General features: G+C 38.6%; 1 protein-coding gene and 1 pseudogene across 1 annotated transcript; one reads left to right on the plus strand and one right to left on the minus strand.

The window, feature by feature from the left end:
* The first annotated feature begins 7,766 nt into the window (after positions 1 to 7,766).
* Positions 7,767 to 12,133, plus strand: LOC130876379 (submaxillary gland androgen-regulated protein 3B-like). The gene is made up of 2 exons (XM_057772892.1): positions 7,767 to 7,820; positions 11,735 to 12,133. Exons 1-2 carry the CDS (start codon positions 7,767 to 7,769, stop codon positions 12,131 to 12,133), a joined length of 453 nt encoding a protein of 150 aa, XP_057628875.1.
* Positions 12,134 to 18,584: 6,451 nt separating this feature from the next.
* On the minus strand, positions 18,585 to 19,214 carry LOC130876380 (receptor-binding cancer antigen expressed on SiSo cells-like; annotated as a pseudogene).
* Between the last annotated feature and the right edge of the window lie 7,932 nt (positions 19,215 to 27,146).

Consider the following 27,146-nt stretch of genomic DNA (forward strand, 5'->3'; position numbering starts at 1 on the left):
ACCTCAATGTTAAGAATTAGGGAATAGGTTCTAACACAAAAATCTTTTTATAAGGCCGGGTGGTGGTGGCACACGCCTTTAATCCCAGCACTTGGGAGGCAGAGGCAGGCGGATCTCTGTGAGTTCGAGAGCAGCCTGGTCTACAAGAGCTAGTTCCAGGACAGGCTCCAAAAACCACAGAGAAACCCTGTCTTGAGAAAAACAAAAACAAAAACAAAAAAAAAAAAAAGTAAATTTAAAAATAAATAAATAAATAAAAATCTTTTTATAAAAAAAAAAGCCCTGTTAGGGCAGGGAACCCTGACTGCTCTTTGGACTGGGGAGGGAGGGGGAGGGGAAGTGGGGAGATGGGGAAGGGAAATGGGAGGAGGGGAGGAGGTGGAAATTTTTAATAATAATAATAATAAAACAAAAAAATCCCTGTTAAAATACTGAATAAATAAATAAATAGGGGTCCATGATATTGCTAAAATGAGGCACTCACAGAGCACACACACTGAAATTTTGAAATAAATGGGAAAAATTAAATATCTCTAAGGCATCAAGATATTTTATAACATACTACATTAGTAATTTAGTTCTATAGGAAGAAATTATGAGGTACAATATCCAAAACATTTCTGTAGTGATTGATCACATTAATGTTTTCAACTGAGAATTTATTATACACCAATTTTGAGGAAAACTTCAGTACTGACTATGAGTATTTGAGAACAGCAGAGATACAATTTAATTGCTTTTTATTTCACCAAAGATCATAATTCAAAGTCATATGAGGTAAGCATAACATCTCATTAATTACTCATGGAACCAGGATAGAAGAGTTACATAACTTTACAAGCAAAAGTTAAAGGCTGATTTCAGTTTATGTCTTCCATCCTTACCACAACAATTATTGATTTGTGTTTTGTTCTTCTGTTTGTGTTCCCTCTCTGAAGCCCAGCATTTTTGAAGAGAATGTGAAACCATCTAAATCCAAATCCTGTGAAAACCCAAAAGCTGTGATGAAGCAGGTGAACCAGAAAATGTCTGGGAAATCTAAAGCAGCTAAACCATTTGGCCGGAGCTTCCTGTACTCATGATCCCGTTTCCTCAAGTCCTCAGACTCCCACTCTGAAACCGTCTCTCTCATGGAAGACCTAAATCCCCTCCTAAGAACAGAAATTGCTGTTCTTTGCATTTATGTTCACATCAGAGATCACCCATTGGCCCTCCTTTTCACTTTGAAGTGCTTCTCCTCCCCAGCCACCCAAAGAACCAACATTGCAAATCGACCACTTCTACTCCACCAACTATGGTTGCCATCACAACAGCTTCCACTGCTTCCGACAATCAAAGTGAAGATGTCAATTCTATCACTCCTCTTAGCAGCTTCTCCTTCTCTGCACCTTGAATGACCTTTCTTCCCTTCAGTTCCCTAATAACGTGTACACTTTTTCATCCCACAGACATAAACTCACCACCCATCTGTAAACTCTAATTGCAATACATACCCAGCATTCTTATATTCACAGATATAGCACCAAGGTAGTATCAGTATAGAATTCTTCAAACAGAAGATACCTAACTCCTTAAACACTGTCTACCAAGGTTCACACAACTTCCTCTCTTGTCTATCTTAGATTTTTGTTTTGCTTTGTTTTTGTTTTTGTCTTCAAGACAGGGTTTCTCTGTAGCTTTGGAGCCTGTCCTGGAACTAGCTCCTTGTAGACCAGGCTGGCCTCGAACTCACAGAGATCTGCCTTCTTCTGCATTCTGAGTGCTGGGATTAAAAGCATGCACCACCACTGCCGAGCATATCTTAGATTTTAAAATTTGTCAGTTCAAACACAAAATTGCCAACAGTTTCAGTATTCATTTTTGCCCTTACATCCCATCAAACTGGTAAAATAACAATTAATGCCAGAAACAATTGCTTCTTCTACAGAAAATTTACCCAGTGCTGCTGAAAACAGCATACAACTTTACCTTTCCATAGGAAGGAAACAGAGTTCTCATAAGCTACGACAATTACAATAATTATGCTTTTAATAAGGGTTCTTTTTATCTGCTTTCATTATCCTCTTAACTTTGGCTGTTTAGAAACTCCACGCTAAATTTGCAGCGACCTTGCAAAGTGGTTTGAACTCTTCAGCGTGGGGATCTGCAGCATCTCTGCTCCAGGAGCCAGAGGTGGAGGGTGTCTCCAATCCGCAAGCTCTATCATTACCCACATCCTATAATGCCAGACCTTCACAGCCCAGTCACTGGGATCTCTCAATAGTTCCACGGGATTTTTAAAACACTCTATAACCTCTAAGGCATGATACATATTTAGGGAAGCATCTCCTATTCTGAACAGTCTAAGGAATCACATTTGTATAATTTCCTAATCAAAAATAATAGTTTTTGTTTTTGTATTTTATCAGAATTAAGTATTATACCACAGGGAAACAGAGCAACAGATAGTAAATATCAAATGTCACTGTATTGTTGGTCTAAGTCTGCTAATTTAAGTATACTAGAAAAATACTGTCACCTACTGCATAAGTATCTGTCCTAGCAATAACATGATTCTCCTGACCCTTGAATTTCCCGTGACAAAAGACAGCAGCTCTATTAAAGTATTCTCCTAAAAAAATATTGGCCCAACCTTTGAAAGCCATGAATTAACTAAATATTACCTTGAGTGATCATTGTGTCTTAGTAGGCACATGCTTCTGTTTGTTTGGGCTGCTCTAAAACTTTTCAACCCACAACTCTATGAGAAATCAGCTGTCTTGACAGTGTTAATCGTCCTTTCTTTAGAAGCAGTGATCCATTACAATGCACATCACACCTGACTTAAAGCACTTGCCTAATAACTCTTAGCATCCAAATAGATATTGATCCTGCAACAGACTGAATTGTCAGAGGAAAGATGATTGGGCACAGAATCATCCCCAGTGGTGTCAGACCTGTCCCTGCTCAGTAACAAATAAGAATGAAGGTTTTCAAAACAGTAATGGGACTTTCTTTACTTTCTTACATTGCTACAATATTTTGAAAGGCACTGACACTCCATCAACACAAACATGGAAAGCGATCATTTATAGCCATCATTAAATCACGCATGTTCATACAAAATCTGTGAATCCCAAACAATTATTCAGTTCTAAGGAATCACATTCAATGTAACTGCAACTACTCTGTATTTTACACCCACTATGTAATCCATACATACTGAATCAAAGAAGAAATAAGGACTACAGGGAGAAGGAAATAAACTCAATGACAGGTTTCCAGAAGAGACTGAGGCACAGTGAGAAAATATATTATATAAGATTCACACAACCCAGATAATACATGTTAACTCCAGGCTTTAAAGGAAAATAATTTTTCCTGACTGTAAGTTCCCTTGGTTTCTGCAAGATACTGTAATGCTACTAGATGTATGACACTTATTTCTGTTAACAGGAGACATGGAGCATGTAGGGGTTCCAACACTGAAGTAAGCAGACGTATCAAAGCATGGATTAACCAAAACTACAAAGCTGTAATTTTCACTCAACTTTTAAGTAAAAATACTTCTTAAAATTTCCCTGTAAGTAAAAGCTTCATTTCATCATATTTTTATTAAATTCCTCACATTAAAATGGAAAATATCACATAAACTTTTAAACACAACTTGTTGTAGCTTTTCCTTAAAATATTTCCATACAAGTGCCTTTTAAAGAATTTAAACTGAAAGAAAAAAGAATTTAAACAAGGAGGAGGAGAATATCTCCCAAGACAGAGGAAATAAAATGTATTGTTCTCTAGAGACAAAGGAGAAACTGAACTAACAGAATTAAGTAGGAAAGGGGACGGAAGAGAAGAAGAAAGTAGGGAATGTGTGGAGGAATGACTAATGAAAGAACATTTTAAACCCATATGGAAACCTACCAGTGTAGAAGCTTCCTAAAATGCATCACATATGAAAGCAATCTAAATGGAGTCACCAAATGATAAGAAAGACAATGCCCAACTGGAAATCTTGTGCTGTCAAGTAAAACCTCCAAGGCTAGGATTGGTTCCATCTTTGGGGGGACTTCCGGAAACTGCCAAATGTCATAGGCTATTTCCAAGGCTACTGGTTACTCTCCACAACCTGATGATGGGGCCCTGTTGCTGTAAGAAAACATTTCAATGTGTTATCAAAAACCTAGAATTCCAACTGGGGCCTAACTAGAAGTTCCAGCCCTATGGACTAGTTTTCAGGACATTGGGAGATACTTTGTGGACTGCTAGGGGGAAAAAAAAGTAGCAATCAGTATCTCCTAGCTACAAACAGTGGAATCTGTAACAGAAACTTGTCTGCAAGATATATTGGTGTCATTGTGGCACAAATATTAGGGGAGTAACCAAACACTTTCCAACTGGGTTTAAGGCACATGGTGCTGTAGGAACGCCTTCAGCCAATGGCCTTTGGGATGCTGGCCTACTTTGGGCGTAGTCTTGGCTACTATATATGCAGATGTAGGGGCGTGTGAGAGCCCCTTGGCTGCTGAATTCAGTTCCAGATCATTAAATGCAACCCATATCTGACACTGATAAAATGGTCATGAACCTGAGATTACACAGGTCATGGTCCTAGGGGAAAATCTACTGCTATTATTCTGACAAAGGAACATAGCAATAAAAAGACTCCTAATGACATACTGATGTACCAACAGACCAGGGCCTCACTCAGACCTCATCAGAGAAGCTCCATCTTGCAATAGATTTAAACTAAAACAGAGACACACAACTGGACAATGTGAGAAGAATGAGAGAGACTTTGGAGCACTCAGTCCTAAGGGGTAGATCTTCATCGGAGCACTCCCATCAAGGTTTAGAAATCCATACAGCAGAGACCGTAAGAGTCAGAGGGGATTGATGACTCCATGAAAGCAGAGCCTTCCAGATATGACAGGTCTGATATACACATGAGCTCAGGCAACACATGCAAGGCTTGTGTAGGTTCAAGCCTGATGATGTCCACACACTGAGAAGAGAAGTAGACACGGGCTCCCATCCCTAACCAAGAAGCTATCTGCAATTAATACATGATGGGAAAAAATGAGTTTTCTCCAATGATGTCTCACTGGGTATATGAGCCACACTTCAGGGAAGCCCTAATCCCCAGAAGTAGCTTGACAACAGAAAACTAACTTAAAGGTATTTTGCAGGCTTTTTGTCTTACTTAGCTTTATTTGGTTTTTTGTTTTGTTTCGTGTTTTTCTTTTCATCTGATAGGTCTTTTGTTTGTTTATTTTGACCATATTACAGTTTGGGTTTTTTTAGGGGGGTCGGGGGGTCTTATTTTCATCGTTGTTTTGATCATTTGGTTGTTTGCTTTAAAAAGAAAGAACATAAAGTCAAGGGACTAGAGAGGTAGGGAGGATATTGGAAGAATTGAGGGAGGAGGAAAAACAAGGAAAAAAGAATTTAAATATCTAAGGATAAACATATGCAAGAGAGATAAAATATAAAATTTAAGAATTTTTTAGGCCGGGCGATGGTGGCGCACGCCTTTAATCCCAGCACTCGGGAGGCAGAGGCAGGCGGATCTCTGTGAGTTCGAGACCAGCCTGGTCTACAGAGCTAGTTCCAGGATAGGCTCCAAAACCACAGAGAAACCCTGTCTCGAAAAAAAAAAAAAGAAAAAAAAAAAAAAGAATTTTTTAGTGTGTGTTTAATCCTCTAAAATCATTTGCTCAGCTTCGTTTGGTTCGGTGGCACAAACTTGTGATCATGGCCACTCAGAAGGCATTCTTAGTTCAAGGCCCACCTAGACAGTCTTAATGGTGCACTGTTACAATTTTTAAAAAAGAAAATGACAAGAAACAAATGAAAAGCACGAAGTTTAGGGGGAAACACAATGCTTTCAAGCCATCACCAGCACTAAACAAAAATTGCTCTACTAAGTCATTGTTTTGTAAATGTGAGAAATAATGCATGAGAGCAGATCTGTAGACACAAATTATGACACAACTGCATTATTTCAAATTAAAATTTAAAATTGAAATCTAGATCACCTAAAGAGATAAGCCATTTACTTTAGAAATTCAGGATGTTATTAGCCTGGTACCCTGAGTGAGTGTGTGTGTGTGTGTGTGTGTGTGTATCCATGCAACATCTATTCAAAAGTGATTTTTAATTCTCATCCTAATTTTTAAGGGGAAATAGAAAATACAATGAGATTGATACATAATAAAACATGATCAGAATAAACAATTCCTTTCTTTTTCTTAAAATGGAGAGTGTGCACCACGGGTCCCACTTTCTCGTCCTGAAACTAAAGCACACTGTGACTCACTGCACAGCTCCTGAGTCAGCCTCACACACTGCGAAACAGAGTGGATTTGGAAGGGAAAAGGACACAGAACCACACTGCCAAACTGGCACGGATGCTTCCTGTCTGTAAAGCATCAACCAACCGAGAAGTTGTTTCAACTTCCACTGTGTTTCTTCTACCGCCAAGGAAATCACACTACAGCATATATGAGAGCTGAGAGTCTGAGCCTTTGTCCTTCATCTTCAATTGCTCAGAAATAACCTCCTGGGAAGCAGACTAATCAGCTAGGAAGAAAATTCTCCAAGGTAGGCGCCTGGAACTAAGCCCTTTAACATAACATTAAATTTTGCCGAGCTATAGAGATAGCAATATAATGTTCTGCTTCTAGTATATTCTTTTCTCATCACTGCAAGAATAAGTGCCGGCAAGAAATCGTAAGTCATAAATAGTATTATGTTTTGAAAATTTTTGCAAGTAACAGAAAATTATTCCATGTTGATCTCTTGGAACAGTGAGTCCACCAAAGTCCACAATTCCCTTCCTTGTCTCTGTAACTTATGGCTCTTTGTCATTCATGACGGTCTACTCTCATATGTACTCTGAAATAGAATGACATAACACATAGATTTCCAATTAATTTAGTTGTTTTTTAAGCTTCACATAAAATGTATGTTAAGAAAAACCAAAGTGTCGCATATGCTCATGATATCTTGTGAAAATTTGTTCCTAAGTTGCTTTCAAGGTTTCAAGGTTCGGCTGCCATATTTACATTATTAACAGAGTTGACTGTGGGAGTTGACGGGTCAACTGTGTGCAGTGGTATGAAGGCAGAACTCAAACAAACTGGCTCTGGATATTTATCACAAACTATAAGAATTAAAAGTAAAATAGAGTTAAAGAATGAACTTTCTTCTGTTCTACATATTGATGGAACATAGTCAGATGTTAGAAAGCAGATTTGAAACATTCATTAAGGACAAGATGACTTTGCAGAGTGGTAAAGCTAGTCTGTATATTAAGTGATGCTTTGATATTTGGTAGCATCTACCAGAAAGACTTCTTCCTTATCTACTAGATGAAATAAGAAATTAAATATGATCAAGTTAAAGTGGTAATGTATCAAACACAAGTCTACAGAAGCCTGTAATTATAAAACAAAACATGTAAATGAAAATGTTCATTTCTATATAATTACTGCTAAGGCAAAAGCTTTACTTTGGAAAGCTTCTGTTGCTCACAGTCTTCATGAACAAATATCTGGATTCTTTCCAGCATCAGCTCACAAGGCAAATGTGAAAATTAGTTGCATTATTACACAGTCAAAGGTTGTGAGCTGACCATACTATTGCACTAATACTGAGCCCAAGATAAGGGTAGGAAGATATATTGCACATACACCATGTTTTGAGATAATTCACAAATAATGTCATTTTGTTTTTAGAAGTAATGCTAATCAGCTATTGTGCTTATTTTCAGGAGCTGCCAAAAGATGAAGTCTCTATATTTGTTCTTGGGCCTTTGGGTTCTTGGAGCATGTTTCCTGGTAAGTATCTTTAATCCCTACCATGTATCTTCATATTCTCATTTTAACTTTTATATCAGACATTTTTACATTATTTATCTACCTTTCTTAAAATATATGAGCTGGGCATTACTGATGAGATACTACTCTAGTACTTTAAATTCTACTTTTAAATTCTGGTTTAATTTGGTAGTCCCTTAAGGCTGCCATATTGCATGCTCAGATCGATAACCTTATACAGATTTATTACAGATAAATCCCATGTGTTCCCATACTCCAGCAACTGTACAGGTAGCTCTCCTTGGCCAACTCTTAAAGCTGACCTTCAACATATTCATGTCCTCAGAATACAAGAGAAAACTGAGCTATTATTTAAAGACTCACGTTTGGATTATCTAAACAATCTTTTCCTAATAAAACTAATTTAGCGACCATTCCAATCCTACCAGCAATTCAGTGCAATAGCATGTGTTTGATAAGTCCATGAGCTACATGAAAATGAAGATTTTTAATAATTGCTGCCCTCAATTAGAAAGGTATAATCTTTTCATAAGAGCAGAGAAACAGCCAAACATCTTATTTATTACATGTACTTTTCAGTAGTTTGTGTATATTACCTCATTTAACACTCAAAGATAATGTGGCAAAGAGGTTGTGATTAGCCAGATTAAGCTATGAGCTTATATCCAAGGGATCTGTGTTTTCCCTGTATTGGTCTTGAACCATCGATGAAAGAGATGATCTCCAAGTCCAGGTTCCATAACAGTATAGTTTTTCTTCCTAGGACAATCTTTTCATCATTTTTAAACCCTCTAACTTAAAACACAAATGAAATTGGAGCTAACCATTGCGAGTGGATTAAAACATTAGGAAACTGACAGATATGTCCAAGAAAGTTTATCACTACATAATATTCATATTGATATCAGGATGTCCTGAGGAGACACAGGAATTTTCTTTAATTGCATCAACTATAAAAATAATGTGTTGTATTTTCACACACTTAGAATTTATTCCTTGGCAATTAAAAGTGAAATCCTGAACTTGCTCCCAGACTGATCAGCCTATGAAATGGAACCCCGTGTAATCTAATGTCTGCCATGATTCAATGAACTGCAAAAAGCACAGAGAGCAGTGATCACATAGATGTGTCTTAATACATTATATTTCATTAATAACAGCAATAAAAGAGTTATACTGGCATGCTGGGGCAGGAGCCAAACAGAAACTTGAGGGGGAGAACAAAAGGAGTGAATTTGGCGAATCTGACTGTCCTTTAGTACAGAGTTGCATTGGAGTAAGGAGGTAAGAGTAAAAGTCAACAGTGTAGATGCTTTAGCACAAACTTTTCAAGGTAGAGAATGATGTGAGGCAATGTTCATTTTCTGTAGAATGTCTTTGCACACTTTAGTTAAGGGAGACCAAAAAATAGAATGATGTGTTCACATGAGAAACTTAAAATGATACAGAAGAGATGAGAGATGTTGAGAACTGAGCAAACAAAATCCAGGGGACAGGTACAAAGCTATGAGGAGGGTATTAGACGATTGGAAATAGGTGGTGGTCGTTGTCTAAATGAACTCTGCTAATTAAATGAAGTGACATACCATAACAGTCAGTAAAAGAAAAGAGACCAAGGCCCTGGGAAAAGAATGGGAAAGTTGTTCTCTAATGTCATTAGTGACTTTAATGGCTGCATAGCCTAGACAGGGGAGGGAGTTCATTTTTGCCTGCTGCAGTCTCTTGGGGAAGTAAGAGGCACTGCATCTCCAGGAAATATGGAGACTCTGGATGAGGTAGAAAACTGAGAAAAAGGAAGCTGGTGTCAACTTGAATAGTGTAAGCCTCTAGAAAGCTGGAGAGGGCAGACCAAAGAAACTTGAGGATGACACTACAGTGCTGGAGACCATGAATCTGCCATACACTGCCTATGACGTCATCTACCATTGTTCATGAAATTGAACTTGAGGAGACAGTTTCTTGGGGTATGCCTAAAATTTAGAATAGTGAGGGTAGTGTGTCAGATGAACAAATTAGAGTAAGACCTGAACAGATAAGCAAATGAATCTGTAACCTAGCAAACCGTCAATTCTAAGCAATCTTGACTTAGAATCAGCACCGTGGAACTAGGAGCACACACTTACCCTCTGGTTGATATTTTATAGTCTTCTGACCTCATTCTGTGACTGCCTTGACAGTGAAGCAATTCTTAACCTTTCATCTCTCTAAAACTTAAGCACGCCAACTTCCTAATGCATTTGTTTCCTGCGATGCTTCTCAGCTATTTTTATGGTTAATGATGCTATACTTTATGAAAACATTGTTAAACTAGGTTCTATCATAGCAAATAATAGCACAGACTTTTCAAAACTTGCTGTACCAAGGCAAGCACTGCCTAGACATTCTCTTTAATTGCTATATAAAATTGCTCACAGTAAATTACTTTATGAAAAGGGCCTTAGACATGACTAACAATATCGCACAATTGATCTGGCAGACTCTAGAATGTGGAAACATTTAAGAATGTCATTTTCCAAAGGTGGAAGAAGAGTTGTTGTTTCAAACAGGCTATGGAATAACACAGTCTGTACTCCAACCACAGCTTTTACACTACAGAGACTGCTAGTCTTCTTCCCTTTGGCCTTCTTTGACTACCTTGTATTGTAGCTACCCATTCTATAGAGTCACATTAAACATATCTGTACCTCCCACCGATGCTAAATTAACATATGTCAAAAAGTACAAAATCTATAACATGTTTTGCAGATAACTGAAATTAAAACCTCAACCATCCCTAAATCCTTTATCAGACAGATATTTGCCAAAATTATAGGGCAACTACTTTCATTTGGGATTGATTTCAGTAACCAGGTCTACTAACATCAAAGCTTAAGTACTTTGTTCATGGTATTTTCTTTCCCTTCATTAACATCTAATCTTTCCTCAAGGACCTGTATGCACAGAACAAAGAGGGACACGTTTTATTTGACTGACTTGCAGAATTTTTGATTTAGAAACACTCAATTGTTGCATAATAAATAACCACAAACTAAACTATAAAAACCTGCTTATAGCATTGTCTACACATAGCTTAGTTATGATCTCTTCTCCAGTGCCACACCAGGCAGGAGAGGAGCCCTGAATGTGTGCCCCATTCTTCATCTCAAGGTATCCTTCTCACAGTTCAGAGAATGCTGTCCCCTTTACTGCAGTATTGAATGGGCTCAACTTTGCTTATTAATGTTTTTATTAACATAAAGTAACCAGCTTTCCTTGTGGGATGTTCTAATTCTATACATAAAGTAACCAGGTTTTCTTGTGGGATTTTCACATTCTGTTTGGATGGATTTTCCCCACCCCACACATGTCTCCACCACAGAGCTCCCTGTTCCCCCTTTCTCAAACTGGACCCTTTTTTATCAGCATTAATCCTACTTTTTTCATATAATAAAATATGAAAATTTCATAAAAATGAATGGAGCTAGAAAATGTAGGAAAAAACAGGAACCCATGCTCAGAGAACCAAATTACCAATACCATTTATTCTTTCTTAGATCCTAGCCTCTAACTCTTAAATACATGTGTTGAGGCCAGGGTAAATATGGATACAGACCAGGACCGAGAAAACGGCCATGAGATGATTCGCTGCTTTCTTGCTGGCCATGAGCCAGAGACCTCTCTGATCTATTATAGCCTAATTCCCATATGATTCTTGCCAGTACAGGGAACCTTTATTATAAATCAATTTGCCTCTGCCTCCAGCATTATAGAACTTGTTTTAGAAAAACATAGCTGATAAAATCAGGCAGCAAATGTCTTTGGAGAGTGGGACTTTTAGGAGCCATGTTAAAAATTCTACCCACCACAGAAAGTGTACTTGCTGATAACTGTCTGAAATACCTAGTTTAAAAGTGCTTGATTCCTTTCTCCCACAGACTGGTGAGTGTCACAGAGGCCATAGAGGACGACATGATCCTAGAGGACCACCCCCTCCTCCTCCCTTCGGCCCAGGATTTGCCCGACCACCCCCTCCTCCTCCCTTTGGCCCAGGATTTGCCCGACCACCACCTCCTCCTCCCTTTGGCCCAGGAGCTGCCCGACCACCCCCTCCTCCTCCCTTTGGCCCAGGAGCTGCCCGACCACCCCCTCCTCCTCCCTTTGGTCCAGGAACTGCCCGACCACCCCCTCCTCCTCCCTCTAGTCCTAACCCACCTACCATAACAAGCCCTCCACAAACCCCAACTCCAACTGGTCCTATTCTCACTGAAACTCCTCTCCCAATACCAGAAAATACATCTAGTGCCAATATCTCTCTACCTACTCCTATTGCCTAAAATTTCACTAATGATTTACTGAATTTGTGGCAAAGATTAAATGCCCTCTGGCAGTTAGGTTGAGATACCCCAAAGCACTGTACGATTTTGGGATAAATAATCTTTAAAGGCTTAAGTCATAACCCCTTCCCAAGCATTATACAGAATGAAAATAAAGAGCTGAGCAACTTTACAAAGCATTTATTGTTGACATCAGAGCGATGGCCATACCATATAAGGTGTTACTTGAATAAAAGTAATTTTCCAGAAACTTAACATTGTACCATGAGGCAAAATGATCACTGGGGGAATACAATACCTGAGCTTGTAGCATGGAATCATAAAGATGGATAAATAGATAAGATGTGCTCTTGAGTGTCATCAAATAGTTACAAATCACAGAATGTTGGAGGAGGGCCACTTGTTGGTTCCCAGCCGCCCGGCTAGCTTAGACCCGAAATAATCACACAGAAACTGGATTAATTAAATCACTGCTTGTCCCATTAACTTTAGCTTCTTATTGAATAACTCTTACATCTGAATTTAACCCATTTCTATTAACCTGTATATGACCACGTGGCTGTGGCTTACTGGGTAAAGTTCCAGCTGGGCTTCATTGTGTCTCCCTGACTCCAACCTTGTTTCTTCCAGCATACAGCCTAGCTTTCCCCACCTAGTTCTGTTTTTCCCTGCTTAAAGCAGTTTTTTATTCATTAACCAATAAAAGCAGCACATAGACCGAAGGACCTCCCACACCAACAGAACATGTTAGTATATATTAAAAGAATTTTTTCACAAAGCATGTTGCTGAAAATTTCTTGGTATTAAACTATCATTATATTTGACCCCAGACAAAGTGAATGATTGGTTTTGACCCCAGCCTTTTATAGAAAATATTCAAAAACATATATGTGTACTGCGAATTTTCTCTTCTGCCATTATTTCTCCAATAACTCCGTAAATACTATGCTCACACAGCACTGGCAATATCATGGGAATTATAACCAATCAAAAAATATGTAATATGTGCAGGATAACTACATAAGCTAAATGCAAATTGTAAATTACTTAAAATGGAGAAATTGAAAATCCACAAATTATAGTGTGCATAAAGCCCCTAGAACTAGTCCCCAAAGGTTGCCAAGGGACAATAGTACTTGTAACTGGGATGTCATACAAACTTTTAATTCTGAAGGATGAGCACTTTCTAAGAAAATCAAAATGAGATGGGAGTGTATTTTGGAATATTATTGATTTTTGTTGTGTTCTGTTTGTACTCTTTCTCTGAAACCTATGCACATCTCTGAAGAGAAATTTGAATTATCTAAATAGAAATTCATGAATATCTAAAAGCTGTGGGGAAGCAAGTGAGACAAAAAGTATCTGGGAAGTCTAAAGCCACTGACTACTTGTCCCAGGATTCCTCTTCTCCTTCAAGCAGGACACATTGTCTTTCATCCTTAGGTTCACATAGTAAATACCCCTCTCACCCTCCTTTTTTCTTTTGCCTCCTCTCCCCCCAACCACCCAAATAACCAACACTGCAAACCACCCTCTGAAATGTGGTAGCCTGTGCTGCTCCTCTAACTATGGTTGCCATCACAACTGCTTCCACTACTTCTGTCGGTAAGGATACAGATGCCCAATTCCATCATTCTGTCAAGACCCTTCAGCCTTAAGCTTCTATGTACACTTGGCAGCCTAGAACATCTCAGCTACCAAGAACGACACTACCCCAGTTAATTCAGGTGACATCACCCCATCTGCTTCAAATAACAGTACCCAACTTCTACAAATGACAGTACTCCAACTGCTACAAGTGACAAAACTCCAACTGCAACAGATATTACTTTCCCTGTTGATACAAGTGACAGCATTCCAACAAGTACAGATTTTAGGTCTCATGCTATGGGTGTTACACTATAGCCGATTAGGCCTCACAGCTAAGATGGTCAATATACCAAAGTGCAATAAGGCAAAGCAAATCATAATAAATAGGAATAAAAGAGTTTTAAAAGCATTTGACAGGTAGATGTGTGCATGCATACAAACATGAGTATCAGTATGTGTACTTGTGTGACAAGAGCTTCACTGACACAATCAATGAGAAGAGGAGACAGTTCATAGATTTGTTATTTAAGGAAGAAGCTCATATTACCCTTTTATTTGGCAAATTCCAGTATTTGAAATTCACGGCCTCGTTTTCTTCATTAACTATTTTTACATAAATAATTGTATGTGCACACACAATTAAGGTTTATACAAACATATTAATCATTTATATTTTATATAACAATTATAATGTATAGAAAATATAATTGTATAAATCATTTGCTCTTTTGGGGGTCCATGGAAAGTTTATTACAGGGCCTCCTAGCAATACCAAACTCAAGAGATATTCAACACTTAAGACAGCATGCTATGTAACTATGACATATATGAGTGTGTGTGTATTTTTGTGTGTGCTTTTCATATATATATGTGTATATATTTATCATATTTCTTAATATTTTATTAATATTAGGCAAATTAACATCTGAGTAATAAAATTTTTATAACAAATTTTCATTTTGTGCAATTATAATTACCTTGTTTTCATGCTTCCTTTTGCTTCCTACAAAGCTTCCCATATGCCCTTTCATGAGTTCTTGAAATTTGCTTCTTTTCTCATTAGGTGTCGTTACATGTATTCCTAAGTAATTAATACAACATCCCCAGTCTGTGTGATGTAATTTGTATGCATATGATCTCAGAATGACCATTTGGTATCCAATTGGGAAGTTCTTTCCTGGGAAAGACTATTTCTCTAACTCTCAATCTTACTTACTTCTCTGTAGTTTTTTTTTTGTTTTGTTTTTGTTTTTGTTTTTTTTTTGGTTTTTCGAGACAGGGTTTCTCTGTAGCTTTGGAGCCTGGCCTGGAACTAGCTCTTGTAGACTAGGCTGGCCTCAAACTCCCAGAGATCTGCCTGCCTCTGCCTCCCGAGTGCTGGGATTAAAGGCGTGCGCCACAACCATCCGGCCTCTGTAGTTTTTTTGTCTAGGACTGAGGCTTCATGAGGCTTTGACTGTAATATGACTATTGATGTCAACCTTTCCCAGGTCTTGTTTAGACAGTCATGTTGATGAGACCTCATGAGTATTGCTTCTTTGATATTTCTAAAAGACCCAATCTTACAGAAAACTTCCTGTTCCTCGGGTTCTTAGAATATTTCATCCTTTCTGCAATGATCCCAGAGTCTTAGGTATAGGAGTCATGCTGCATATGTCTCAAATGGGACTGGGAAACACACGATATCTTCATTTGGATTTGTTTTGATTTCCTGTAATACTCTCCATCATTTGAAATGAAAATTTCTTCAATGAGGAGTAAGAACTGTACTTTTCTGTGGGTAGAAAAATAAATATTAAGAATGCAATTTGGAAATACTGTGGTTTACTAATGTGGTTATAGGTTCTCCTCCAAGATTCTGACTTCTCTAGCCTTGGGTAGTTGACTAGGTTTCTAATTCCAGGCATGATTGCCCTCTTGTTGAGTGGGCCTTACGTTCAACTAGACAGCTCTTGGTTAACAAGGTATGTGTAGCACTATTGCACCCTTAGAGTTTCAACGCCATGGTAATCATTTTTGCAGTTCATAAACATCACAGTTGGATAAGACTGTTGTTTGCTTTCATGGCATCCTGTGATAATATGAAAGCTAGTTCCCAGGGGGGAAGCTCTCGGGTTACATCATTCTTTAAATGGAACACAGAATATGAACTGTGAGCATTCCTGTGCTGTTCTGCAGAAGATAAAGACAAGAAAGTCTTTGTCTAAATACTTACACTCCACAACTGCAGACCCTGTGGAGACAGAATCTGCAGATGTGGAGAGTTGGTTGTATATAAAATTATCATTATGGTAATAGCTACAATGAGGAAATATAAATAGGTCTTGCCCCCAAAGATTTTATAATCTAAAAGGGCCTATGGCCTAAAAGTCATAGGATATGACTATCTCAAACACTATTATTTCACCTAAAGTGATGTTTTCAAAGGACTACTTAAATAAAACTTTGCAATATTTCATTTATGGGTCATTTTATCTGAAGGTATTTTAGAGCAATCAATATGTATTTAATAATGTTGTGTATGGAATCAATTGTTGTGGGGAGCTGCGGGCTGCGTTCCTGCCACCCAGCTCCCGGCCATCTAGCTAGCTTATGCCCCGAAATAACAACACACAAACTGTATTCTTTTAAAACACTGCCTGGCCCATTATATCTAGCCTCTTCTTGACTAATTTTCACATATTAATTTATCCCATTTCTAATAATCTATGTAACACCCCAAGGTGCGCTTACTGGGAAGATTCTAGCCTACATCCATCCTGGGTTGGAGCTTCATCACATCTGCCCCAGAGAGGAGAGCTATTGAGTCTGAGCTCACTTCCTCTTCCTCCCAGCATTCTGTTCTGTTTACCCCACCCACCTATGTTCTAACCTATGAGGGCCAAGCAGTTTCTTTATTTTTTAACCAATGACCTTCCTCCATCAATCAATGATAAAACACTTCCCAAGCATATGCAAGGCCATAGGTTCTAATTCCCTGTACTTCCAAAATATTTACTCAAATGATTTAACAAAATTCCTTCAGTTCTAAGAATGAGAAATAGAGGAATAGGGATACATTAGTCATTCTGTATTCATCAGCAGTTCAATTAACATAGACAGAAAAATACAATTAACTCAAGATGACTACAAGTAACTTTAAAAAGAAAATTATATCAATAGCAATTTTAACTTCATTGTCAATAAACAATTAGAGGACAGACTGGAGTGCCAATCAAATTAAACATTAGGAAAAATAAGAAGTGTTAAATGTCTACACTATCTCTCCCTACTTACAGTTGATACTCAATTATCTTAAGGTCCCTTTTGAGAAATGTATAACCTCCTGGGTTTTCTTACTAATTGATTCTCTACCTGGCTATATGCCTATGCCCTTAACCTTCTTAATTCATCAAAAATTAACTATTCTCACAGAGTGCTTACGAAACAAGAACAGCGTGTGAATCCAGCTTTTAAAAAAACAATTTACATTGGTCTATTATTTGGTTTTAGTTCTTTTCATTTTAATAATACTAAATGCACATAAACCCCAAACAGTATAATAACTTATGCTAATTGCTCAAGTTAAGTTTCTGAATAACATATAATGTGAATTTTTAAAAATAATAAGATTTATTGGGTATACAAAATAAATTTCTAAATTTGTCTTTAAAAAAGAAAATTATAGGTAAACATGTAAAACTCGAAGCAATATTGAGCAAAGAAAGCCAAAGATAGTTCATTAGGTGCAAAGACTTATGAGAAAGCTGTTGTGGTCAATTCCAGGAGGCACATCATCAAAATATTTTTAATCAATGTGATAAAAATTAATATTTCTTAATTATGTGGTTGTGCATTCTTGAATTCTCAGAACATATTACCTGAAAGAGACAGGAAAACTTGGGCCTAAAAACATTCTGTCACAGAAGAAGGAGGAACTTAGTAGGTGCCACCTCTTCCTTAAGATCTATAAGAACTTAATGGTTGATAGAGATGGAGAATTATTTCCTTCAGTGATACAGTCACTGACAAGTTGTTCATGCCTCCCACCCATGTTCCTATAAGAATCCCTAATTAAACGTTTTAAGACTCTAGGAAAAAAGAGACATGAAATAGAGAAGAGACTATCTAGGAAGAATAAAGGGAACAGTGGAAGAGGGGGAGGGATAAGAAAGAGTTAACAGGGTAAATTTTTTTTAAAAAAAGGCCATATTAATATATGAAAAAGTGTGAAAGACAATGTCCTTTGCTTACAGAAAAAGCCTTTCAGTTTCAAGAGGTACCATTATTAATTGTCCCTCTCAATGCCTAAGCTATTTTTGTTCTGTTTATGAAGTTGTCTCCTCTGCCAAAGCATTCAAGGCTAGTCCCTGCATTCTCCTCTATCAGACTCAGTGTATCTGGTTTTGTGTTGAAGTCTTTGATCCACTTGGACTTGAGTTTTGTACAGAGTGATGAATATGAATGCTTGCATTCTTCCCCATGGAGATATGCAGTCTTTGTTTTTGTTTTCCACCCAATTTATTCAGCTAGAAACACTAGCTTGAAAGGGACTGGTCTGGTATATTATACTTGAAATAATTTCCTCACAGAAAACAGTGGTATTATATTTGTTACATGCTGAAGAAAATAATTGTTTAATTATTCTTATGTCTTGAGCCTGGATTGCTAACAGTTCACGGTATTGTGGGAGAACCCTGGTGTCCTGGATGGCTCAGGAAACACCTTAATATCAAGCACTGTGTTTATATTCTGAATATTATCTCCAAGCAATACAAATGCTTATTGTGTAGACTGTGGGCCAAGACTTCTCCTACTGCTCTGGGATGTGGCAGGCAAGCTTGTGTTAGGAATTTCACACAGATTTTCTTTCCCTTCTTCATCAGACACTGAGTTTCCTCCTCCTGTTCTGTCTTTCCTGTTCTGCTGCTCTCTTGTCTCTGTCTGCAATATTCTGCTGCCTCAGAACTTCTGCTTGCCAGGCTTCACCTTCTTCCTCTTCCCATGTATTGATGATTGCTTGCAGGAATCTAAGTCACCTAATCCTGAAGATTGATGATGAAAAGCATATCCTGTGTAGCCTCTATCTACTGGAAAAACCTGTACTACCATTCAGGATACCTAACTTCAAGGTTCTCTCTTCTTAATGACAGTTTTCTGAGCTGTCCTTAGAGTTGGTGTCCTGTCGCTGAAAGAGGTTCCAGTTGTTCCAAAGAGTTTTTTACATGCCCATTGCCTCCTTCATTCTTTACACTTGTGGGTGTGTCTTCATCTCAGGAGGTCCACTCCTCCATGGACGGATGAATAATCAGCTGTGGTGGGCAAAGTCATTTGGTATCCACTTAATATTTTTTCCTCTGTTGGATCTGCATGTTAATCTCTTTAGGAATGAGAACATGGTTGCTAGGCAGGTGCAAACATTACATAGCTAAGTCTGAGTGATGGCCACGGTAAGAACAAAACCCTTCCCTCCCCCTCCCTGCCTGCCTGGCAGGGGCTCCAGGAGGCCCATGCTCACACTGTTGCTGCTGCCTTCAGCTCACTCTAGAGCAGCTCAGTCCTGGCTTTGCTCACTCAAAGCCAGGGAACAGGCTCTGTCATAGCCACCTTTGCTGTGGTGCAGCTACCATGGCCACCCCTTCTCTCTTCTCCTGTAGTTTTTAAGGAATTGTGGTTTTTTTTAATCCTGAGATTTTTTTATTCAATATTAACACAAGTAACATTGTCTTCATCATTACAAACACTCAGAGCATAGTTGTCTTTGCAACATAAGCTCTCCTGTATGCCTATGTGTAAAACAATCTCTTCTTTTATTTAATTAAAATTTTTTTCATTTATTTTACATATCAAACACAGTTTCCCCTACCTCCTTCTCCTGCAGTCTGCCCTCCCCACCTCTGCCTCTAATCTACTCCCCATCCCATCCACTCCTCCAGCTTCATTAGAAAGGGGCAGGCCTCTCAGAGGCTTGAACAAAACTTGGCACAAGTTGAGGAAGGACCAAGCTCCTCCTCCTGCATCAAAGGTGTACCAGGTAATTCAACATGGGGAACAGGTTCCCAAAAGCCAGACACAGTTCCTGATCTCACTGCTATGAGTCTTACAAACAGACTAAGCTATACAACTAAGATATACAACACACAGGCAGAGGTCTTAGGTTGGTTCTGGAGGCTCCTTATATGTTGGTCCAGGTCCATAGCTCAGACCAGCTGTCTGTTTGGGTTCCCCCATTATGAGTTTGACCCCACTGGCTCAGACGGTCCCTTCCCCTTTCTTTAACAGGACTCCTGGAATTATGATCAGTTCCTGGCTGTGGATCTCTGCATCTGCTTCCATCAGTTACTGGATGAAGGCTTTCTGATGACAATTATGGTAGTCACCAATATGATTACAGTAGATGCCCAGGTCAAGTACCCTCTCCTCTATTGCTAGGAGGTTTAGCTGGGGTCATCCTTGTGGATTTCTTGGGATTTCCCTGTCACCAAGGTTTCTCCCTAAAGGTAAAATGGTGCCCCCATCAAAATATCTCTTTCCTTACCCTCCCCCTCTATTCTGACCCCAACCTTCCTCCTTCAACCATACTGTTCATCCAGGTCCCTCAAGTTCTCATTCCCCGTTGCCTCCCCACCACCACCACCCACAGTTTACCCTAGAGAACTTCTCTATTTCTCCTTCCCAGGGAAATCCATTCATCCCTCTTTGGGCTCTCTTGGTTATCTATCCTCTCTGGGGCAGTGGATTGTCAGTTGGTTATCCTATATTTTACTACTCATATCAATAGTGATTACATACCATAGTTGTCTTTCTGGGTCTGAGTTACCTAATTCATGATGTTTTCTAGTTCCATTTATTTGCTGGCAGATTTCATTAGGCCATTGGTTTTTTTTGTTTTTTTTTTTTACAGCTGGGTAATACTCCATTGTGTAATATACCACATTTTGCTTACCCATTCCTTAGTTAAAGGGCGTCTAGATTGTTTCAAGGTTCTGGCCAGTATGAATAATGTCTTATAAACATAGTTGAACAAGTGTCCTCTGTAAAACAATTTCTAAAGCAAAGGAGAAAACAGAAGAAAAGAATGGGAAAGAGAGGAAAGCAGAACTAGAGAGAGAAAAACATCAGGAAAAAAAGAGAACGACAGATAAAAGTTTACTTATGAGGGAAACACACCTAGAGAAACACAAATAGATCAAACAAATAGGAGAACAATTGCCCCAGGTAGGATAAAAAACTTCTCCTTAAAGTTTATAAGGAAAATGGTTTAAAGATGTTCAAATCATTTAAGAAAAGATAGTAAAACTATAACCAACACCTGCTCAGAAGAGCATGCTGGCGAGATCACCTGACAAGTAGGCTGTCAACCCAGCCCAGTTCAGTGCTGAGTAGGTGTTAGCATTGTTGGCCAGATGGAAAGGTACTCTAAAAGTCGAGAGGCTCCGCTCTGCCTACAATGAAAGTTGTTCCAGCTGGACTCCTCTCCAGTGAAAGTATCTCATGGTACTAGGAACCTCACTCAAGAGATTTATTGGGAAGAAAAAATCCAGGAGGGTGGCTGTCACCTCTGCTCAGGTGAGAAGCAGCAACAAGCTGAACAGAATACAGAGCTTATCTAGGGTTTGGGGGTGAAAGCCTTGGAACTTTCCTGGGTGGTTGAAATTGGGGGAGGGGTGATTATGGTCTGATTCTGGGGCAAGCTCAAGGGATTGATGGGATTTCATGCTCAGGGATTGGTGGGATTTCAAGCCCTAGGCCTGGGGTCATGTCAGGATCAGGTATTTTTCCTTGGCACTTTTAACTCTACAGTAGGTCAACCCAACACCTACTCCATCTACAAGCTCCTGGGTCACAAAAAGAAGCCAGTGCTGCAGAACCAGATCTAGGAGCATGTCATCAGCAAGGAAGATAAAAACCTGAAATATGGCTGCAATAGAAGAAATCTGGTATTTATAGTTTTTCAGAAACAAGAGGACTTGAGCCAAACAAATTGCTTGTGTGACAGTATGTATTTGCATGTAGAGCTATGCAGGCAAAAAAAATACACTGAGTGACATGCTACAGTTTCCAATGCCACTGCGACCAAAGGATATTTGATGGAGGCATGGGAAGGATGGAGGAACAGAGCGGAGAGAAACTGAACGATGTCACTGTCCAAAGCCTGAGTTACACCTGGAATCCTTGTCAATGTAAATGGTCTACTGCCATGTATATATCTCTGCCTTGTGCTTCCACCAGAATCATGTCTGGGTCCTGCATCCTGCTGCAGCCAGAGGCCATGTTGATGTCCGTGGCCCATATTGCCATGGAAATCCATGCAGTTGTCCATGTTTTGTGCTGGCTACCTGAAGCCATGTTGATGTCTGTGGCCTGTGCTGTGGAAGAGGCTGTGGTGATGCCCCTGGTCTGTACTGTCAGTGATGACAAGGTTCATTTCCCACCAGTCTCCATAAACACTTCTAAACTCACCCTCTCCTTTCTATCTCCAGAAATTCATATCCTCTTTTTCTTTTTTAAAGAACCTACTACATCTTTTTTGTACTGCCTCTATACTCCATAGTTTGGGCTTTTTCCCTGTATCATGGCCAATCTACCAGAGGCTATGTCCTTAAAGAAAAAGACTTTCAATCCCTAAAACCTACCAGCTGTCCATAGTTCCTCGGCGAGGAGTCAGGCAAGTAAGTACTCTGTATGGGTGTGACTTTCTTTAGTTTGGGGAAGTTTTCTTCTTTGATCTGGCTGAAGATATGGTCTATGAAAATATTATGGGATTCTTCTCCCATGTTTCTGCCTACAATTCTGAAGTTTGCTCTTTTAATGGTGTCATACATTTCTGATATATTCCTTTTCTGTGATTAAAAAAAAAGTGTGTGTGTGTGTGTATTCTTTGTTTATTTGGTGTAGAGCTTGAGTTCTTTCATTGGATTGTTGGGTTTTTCAGTTCCATCTTCATTTCAGCTTGAGTCCTCTTCAATGTCTCTATCACTTTATTGAATGCTTCCCTCAAGTACTGAATTGTCTTTGTCCTTTTCATCAGCCTTACGTTTGTGAATGCTTGGGCTTCTCTGAGCTTTTCTCTCTTTAAGTTCTTTGTTCTTTATTTCACTGAGCTGTCCCTTTGTATCGTTTTAAACAAAGGTATCTTTGAAACCTTTGATGATGTTTATGACCCTACACTTAAATTCTGTGTCCTGGAGTTCATCTAGATAATTATCATTGCCATACATTTCTATAAGATTGATAGGTTTGACAGAGGAGATACTGGCTTGGTTTTTCATAATGTTTGCATTTTTTACCATGAGATCTGGGCAAAATTCACTATTTCGTGAATTTTAAATGTCATGTGGAAAGAGCATGTTGGGGTAGAAGAGATGATGTACATCAAGTTTGGCCTAGAGGTTAGGAATGGCTTAGGCTGAAAGACAGTAGACATGGTGAGTATGCTGGAAATAAACGATGTGTGTCCCCGTTCAAATCTGGTTTGGAAGACAGGTTGAATATGGCCTAGGATGGGCCTATGAGATGATGTAGGTAAGGTAGGTCCTTGCAGAAGCCTAGAGATTGGTTGCAGCAGAGATTTGTGGGCACCCCACCATTCATGTATATTCCTAAAGTCTACTCTTAGAAGTTCATAACTGATGAAAAATTGATCTTTATTATTCTTTCCAATGTGGTAAAATTTAAAACATTTCAAATTTTCTGAAATGCTAACATGAACATGATAATATGAGCTACAATGACAGCAAACTCAGCCTGAAAGGAGGCTTCCCTATGCCATTGCCCCTTATGTGTCACCACTGCCTATGAAAAATGAGCAAAAGAACCTCCATAATAGTTCTCTTATGGATAAATTGCTCATTTGAATACTTTTTACTAGTTCCAGCATTTTAATGTGTGCTTATTAGGTGCATTATAATTTTTTGTTTGTCGTTTGTTTTTAAAACCCTGAAAATCCTTTGTTCATCTTGGTTTGGTGGCGCAAACCTACAATCATGGTCACTCAGAAAGTATTTTTAGTTCAAGAACTGAAAAAAAATTAAGACAACAACAAACAAAAAGCATTAAGTCCAAAGCCAAATACAATGTTCTGGAATCATTTCCCAGCACTAATCAAAAATTGTTCTATCAAGTCAATGTTATAAAATTTTGAGATAAAATGCATGTCACCAGATGTGTAGAAACTTACAAGTTCAAAATTCTAGTACAACTTCATTATTTCAATTTAAAAGTTAAAAATGCAATACAAATTATATAAGATAAGAAATCATTTCTTTCAGAAAGTATAGATGCTATTAACATGCTACTCTGTGTGTGTGTGTGTGTGTGTGTGTGTGTGTGTGTGTGTGTGTGTGTGTATTTTGGCAAACTCAATTCAACTGTGATTTTTAATTTTCATTCTCATTTTTGTTACTAAATTCTCACAGGATAACTTGAGAATTCATTTTTTTAAATATTTGTACTTCCCAAATAGCATTTTTGAAGATGAAGCACCACATGTGAGATGACCTAAAAGAATAATAATAATTTTTGTCCTCTTTTGATGTGGGATTCCCCTCTGCATGCTGTGATTACTATTTATTAATAAAGAAACTACTTTGGACCTATAGCAGGGCAGAACAGAGCTAGGTGGGGAAACTAAACTGAATGCTGGGAGAAAGAAGGTGGAGTCAGTCTAATTTGCTTTTTTTATTAAAAACAAGATGTGGAAATGTTATTCTTTCGGTCCCGCTCTAGCCACGCCCACTCCTTTTTTTACCTCTGACCTCCGCCGCCATCTCTCTCTCTCTCTCCTTCTGTTCTCTCCCGGTGTACACACGGGGCTTTGCCTCTCTCCTCATTTCTCTCTCTCTCTCTCTCTCTCTCTCTCTCTCTCTCTCTCTCTCTCTCCCTCCCTCTCTCCCTCTCTCCCTCAATAAATGTTTTATGGCAAAAAAAAAAAAAAAGAAGATGGAGTCAGGAGAAGCCATCTAGCTCTACCTGAGAGAGATGCAGGATGCCAGACGGAACTTTATCCTGTAAGCCACAGCCACATGGTGATACAAAGATTAATAGAAATGGGTTAAATTAAGACGTAAGAGCTAGCTGATAAGAAACTAGAGCCAATAGGCCCAGCAGTGATTTAATTAGTACAGATTCTGTGTGGTTATTTCAGAGTTAAACAGCCTGAAAACAAACAAGCAGTCTCCTACAACACTCTTTTGATTGTTTAGTGGTGTAGGAGATCCTTCTATGTGTTGCTTAGATTGGTTGATGAATAAAGAAACTGCCTTGGCCTGATAGAGGCAGAACTTAGGTAGGCAGGGAAGACAGAACTGAATGCTGGGAGGAAGAAAGGCAGAGAAAGAGAGAGCTGCCATGGAGCTCCCAGAATCAGACATGTTGAATATTTGCCAGTAAGCCACTGCCACGTGGCAATATACAGATTAGAAGAAATGGGTTAAATCAAGATATGAGAGTTAGCCAATAAGAGACTAGAGATAAAGGGCCAAGCAGTGCTTTAATTAATACAATTCCTGTGTGGTTATTTTTGGGCTAAGTTAGCCGGGTGGCCAGGAAGAACAAGAAGGCCCTCTCCCTTGCAACAGTTTAGTTTTGCTTTTTGCTTTGTTCTAAATTTTGTTCACCTTTTTTCTTTCTTTCATTTTTGTAAAGACAATTTACTAGACCCAGAAAGAATCCTTCACTTATATAAACTTGTTTTATGAAACTTCATGGCTCCTATTCATATTTTTCCTTACTCTATCAATGGGTACGCACAACTGAAGAGTGCTTCCATTTGGCTGTTGAGGAAGACCTGAACTTTGACAAGGTGTCTTTGTTTCATTCATTTAATTTTTTTTATTTTTTTAAAGTAAACCTATATAAAACTTTTGAATTAAACAGAAAAAAAACTTGTAAATTTAAAAGAAAATATATCTTAACAAACAATTCGTGCTTTTTTCTCCCCAAATAATTAGACAGTGGGCACCACAGGTCCTACTTTCTTGTCTTGAAAAGAAAGCACAATGTGATTCATTGCACAGCTTACTGAGGAAGCTGCTCACACTGAAAGACACAGTGGATTTGAAAATGAAAAGAAGGTAGTATCACACTGCCAAACTGGCCCGGATGCTTCCTGTCTATTAAGTTTCAACCAAAGTTGCTTCATCTTCCTACTTGAGTTTTTTTTACTGCCAATAAAATTATACTGCAACATTATATAAGAACTGAGAGTTCTGGGCCTTTGTCCTTCATCTTCCACAGAAATAACTGGTCAGAGTCCTCCTGGACTAATCAGCTAAGAAGAAGCTTCTCCAAGGTAGGCACCTGAAAATACGAAGCCCTTTAACCTGACATTAAATTTTGCCTTGTTTTAGAGAGAGCATTTTAATGGACTGTTTATAGGATATTAATTTTCATCACTGCAAGAGAACATGCCTACAAGAAATCAAAAGTCATGAAATCTATCACCTTTTGGAAATTTTCACAAATATCGGTAAGGTATTTACTTGATCACTTGGGACAATGAGTGCATCAAAGTCCACAATTCCCTTTCTGTTCCTTGTACCTTGTGGTTCCTTAACATTTATAATGATGGGCTACTCTCAGAGGGACTCTGGAAGAGAATTATTCTAACATATATATTTACAGTTATTTTTCTTATTTTTAAGCTTAACATAAAATATATCTTAGAAAAAAACAATAAGTCACATATGCTCATAAAATCCAGTGAATAATTGTTCCTGAGATTCTTTCAGGGTTTGCACTGTTTGGCTGCCACATTTACACTATTCCAGAGTTGACTGGGAGCTGACAGGCTACTGAGTGCAGTGGTATGAAGGAAGAACCCAGGCAATCTGACCCTGGAAATTGATCACAAACTTTATGGCACTCAAAATAAAATAAAGCTAAACAATGCTGTTGTCCTCTGTCCTAGTAATTGATGGAGCATAGCTGGATATTAGAAAACAGATTTGTGGACACTTGTGGACTAGCACCATTTAGTTCAATGTTAAACACAAGCTGTATGCTAAAGGATACTTTGCCCTTCAATTGCATCTAATAGGAAGACTTCTTATCTTCTCAGTGTCATATGACCATATATACAGAGGCTGTTATTATAGAACAAAATGTACGTGGAATAAATGTCCACTTCAAGATGATTACCATTAAATCAAAGCTTTACTTTGGAAAGCTTCTGTTGTTCAGAGTCTTCATGGACAAATATCTGGATTCTCTCCAGCATCAGCTTACAAGTGTAGTAAGGAGGCTGCTGTTCATTTCCCGGCTGCCCAGGCTTTCAAAATAACCACACAAAAACTGTATTAATTAAATTACTACATCTAGAATTAGCCCATCTTCATTATTTTATACTTTACCACGAGGCTCGTGGACTACCTGCAAGGTTTCAACCTGTCTCCAGCAGTGGTTCCATGGCTTCTCCCTGACTCTGCCTCCTTTCTCCCAGCAT

Source organism: Chionomys nivalis, chromosome 6, assembly GCF_950005125.1.
Source record: "Chionomys nivalis chromosome 6, mChiNiv1.1, whole genome shotgun sequence".
NCBI lineage: Eukaryota > Metazoa > Chordata > Mammalia > Rodentia > Cricetidae > Chionomys > Chionomys nivalis.

Excerpts from the sequence above, each read along its gene's own strand:
- LOC130876379 (XM_057772892.1), top strand. The coding sequence starts at position 7,767 with ATGAAGTCTCTATATTTGTTCTTGGGCCTTTGGGTTCTTGGAGCATGT. Across the intron at positions 7,821-11,734 it reads TTCTTGGAGCATGTTTCCTG|ACTGGTGAGTGTCACAGAGG; the intron begins GTAAGTATCTTT and ends TTTCTCCCACAG.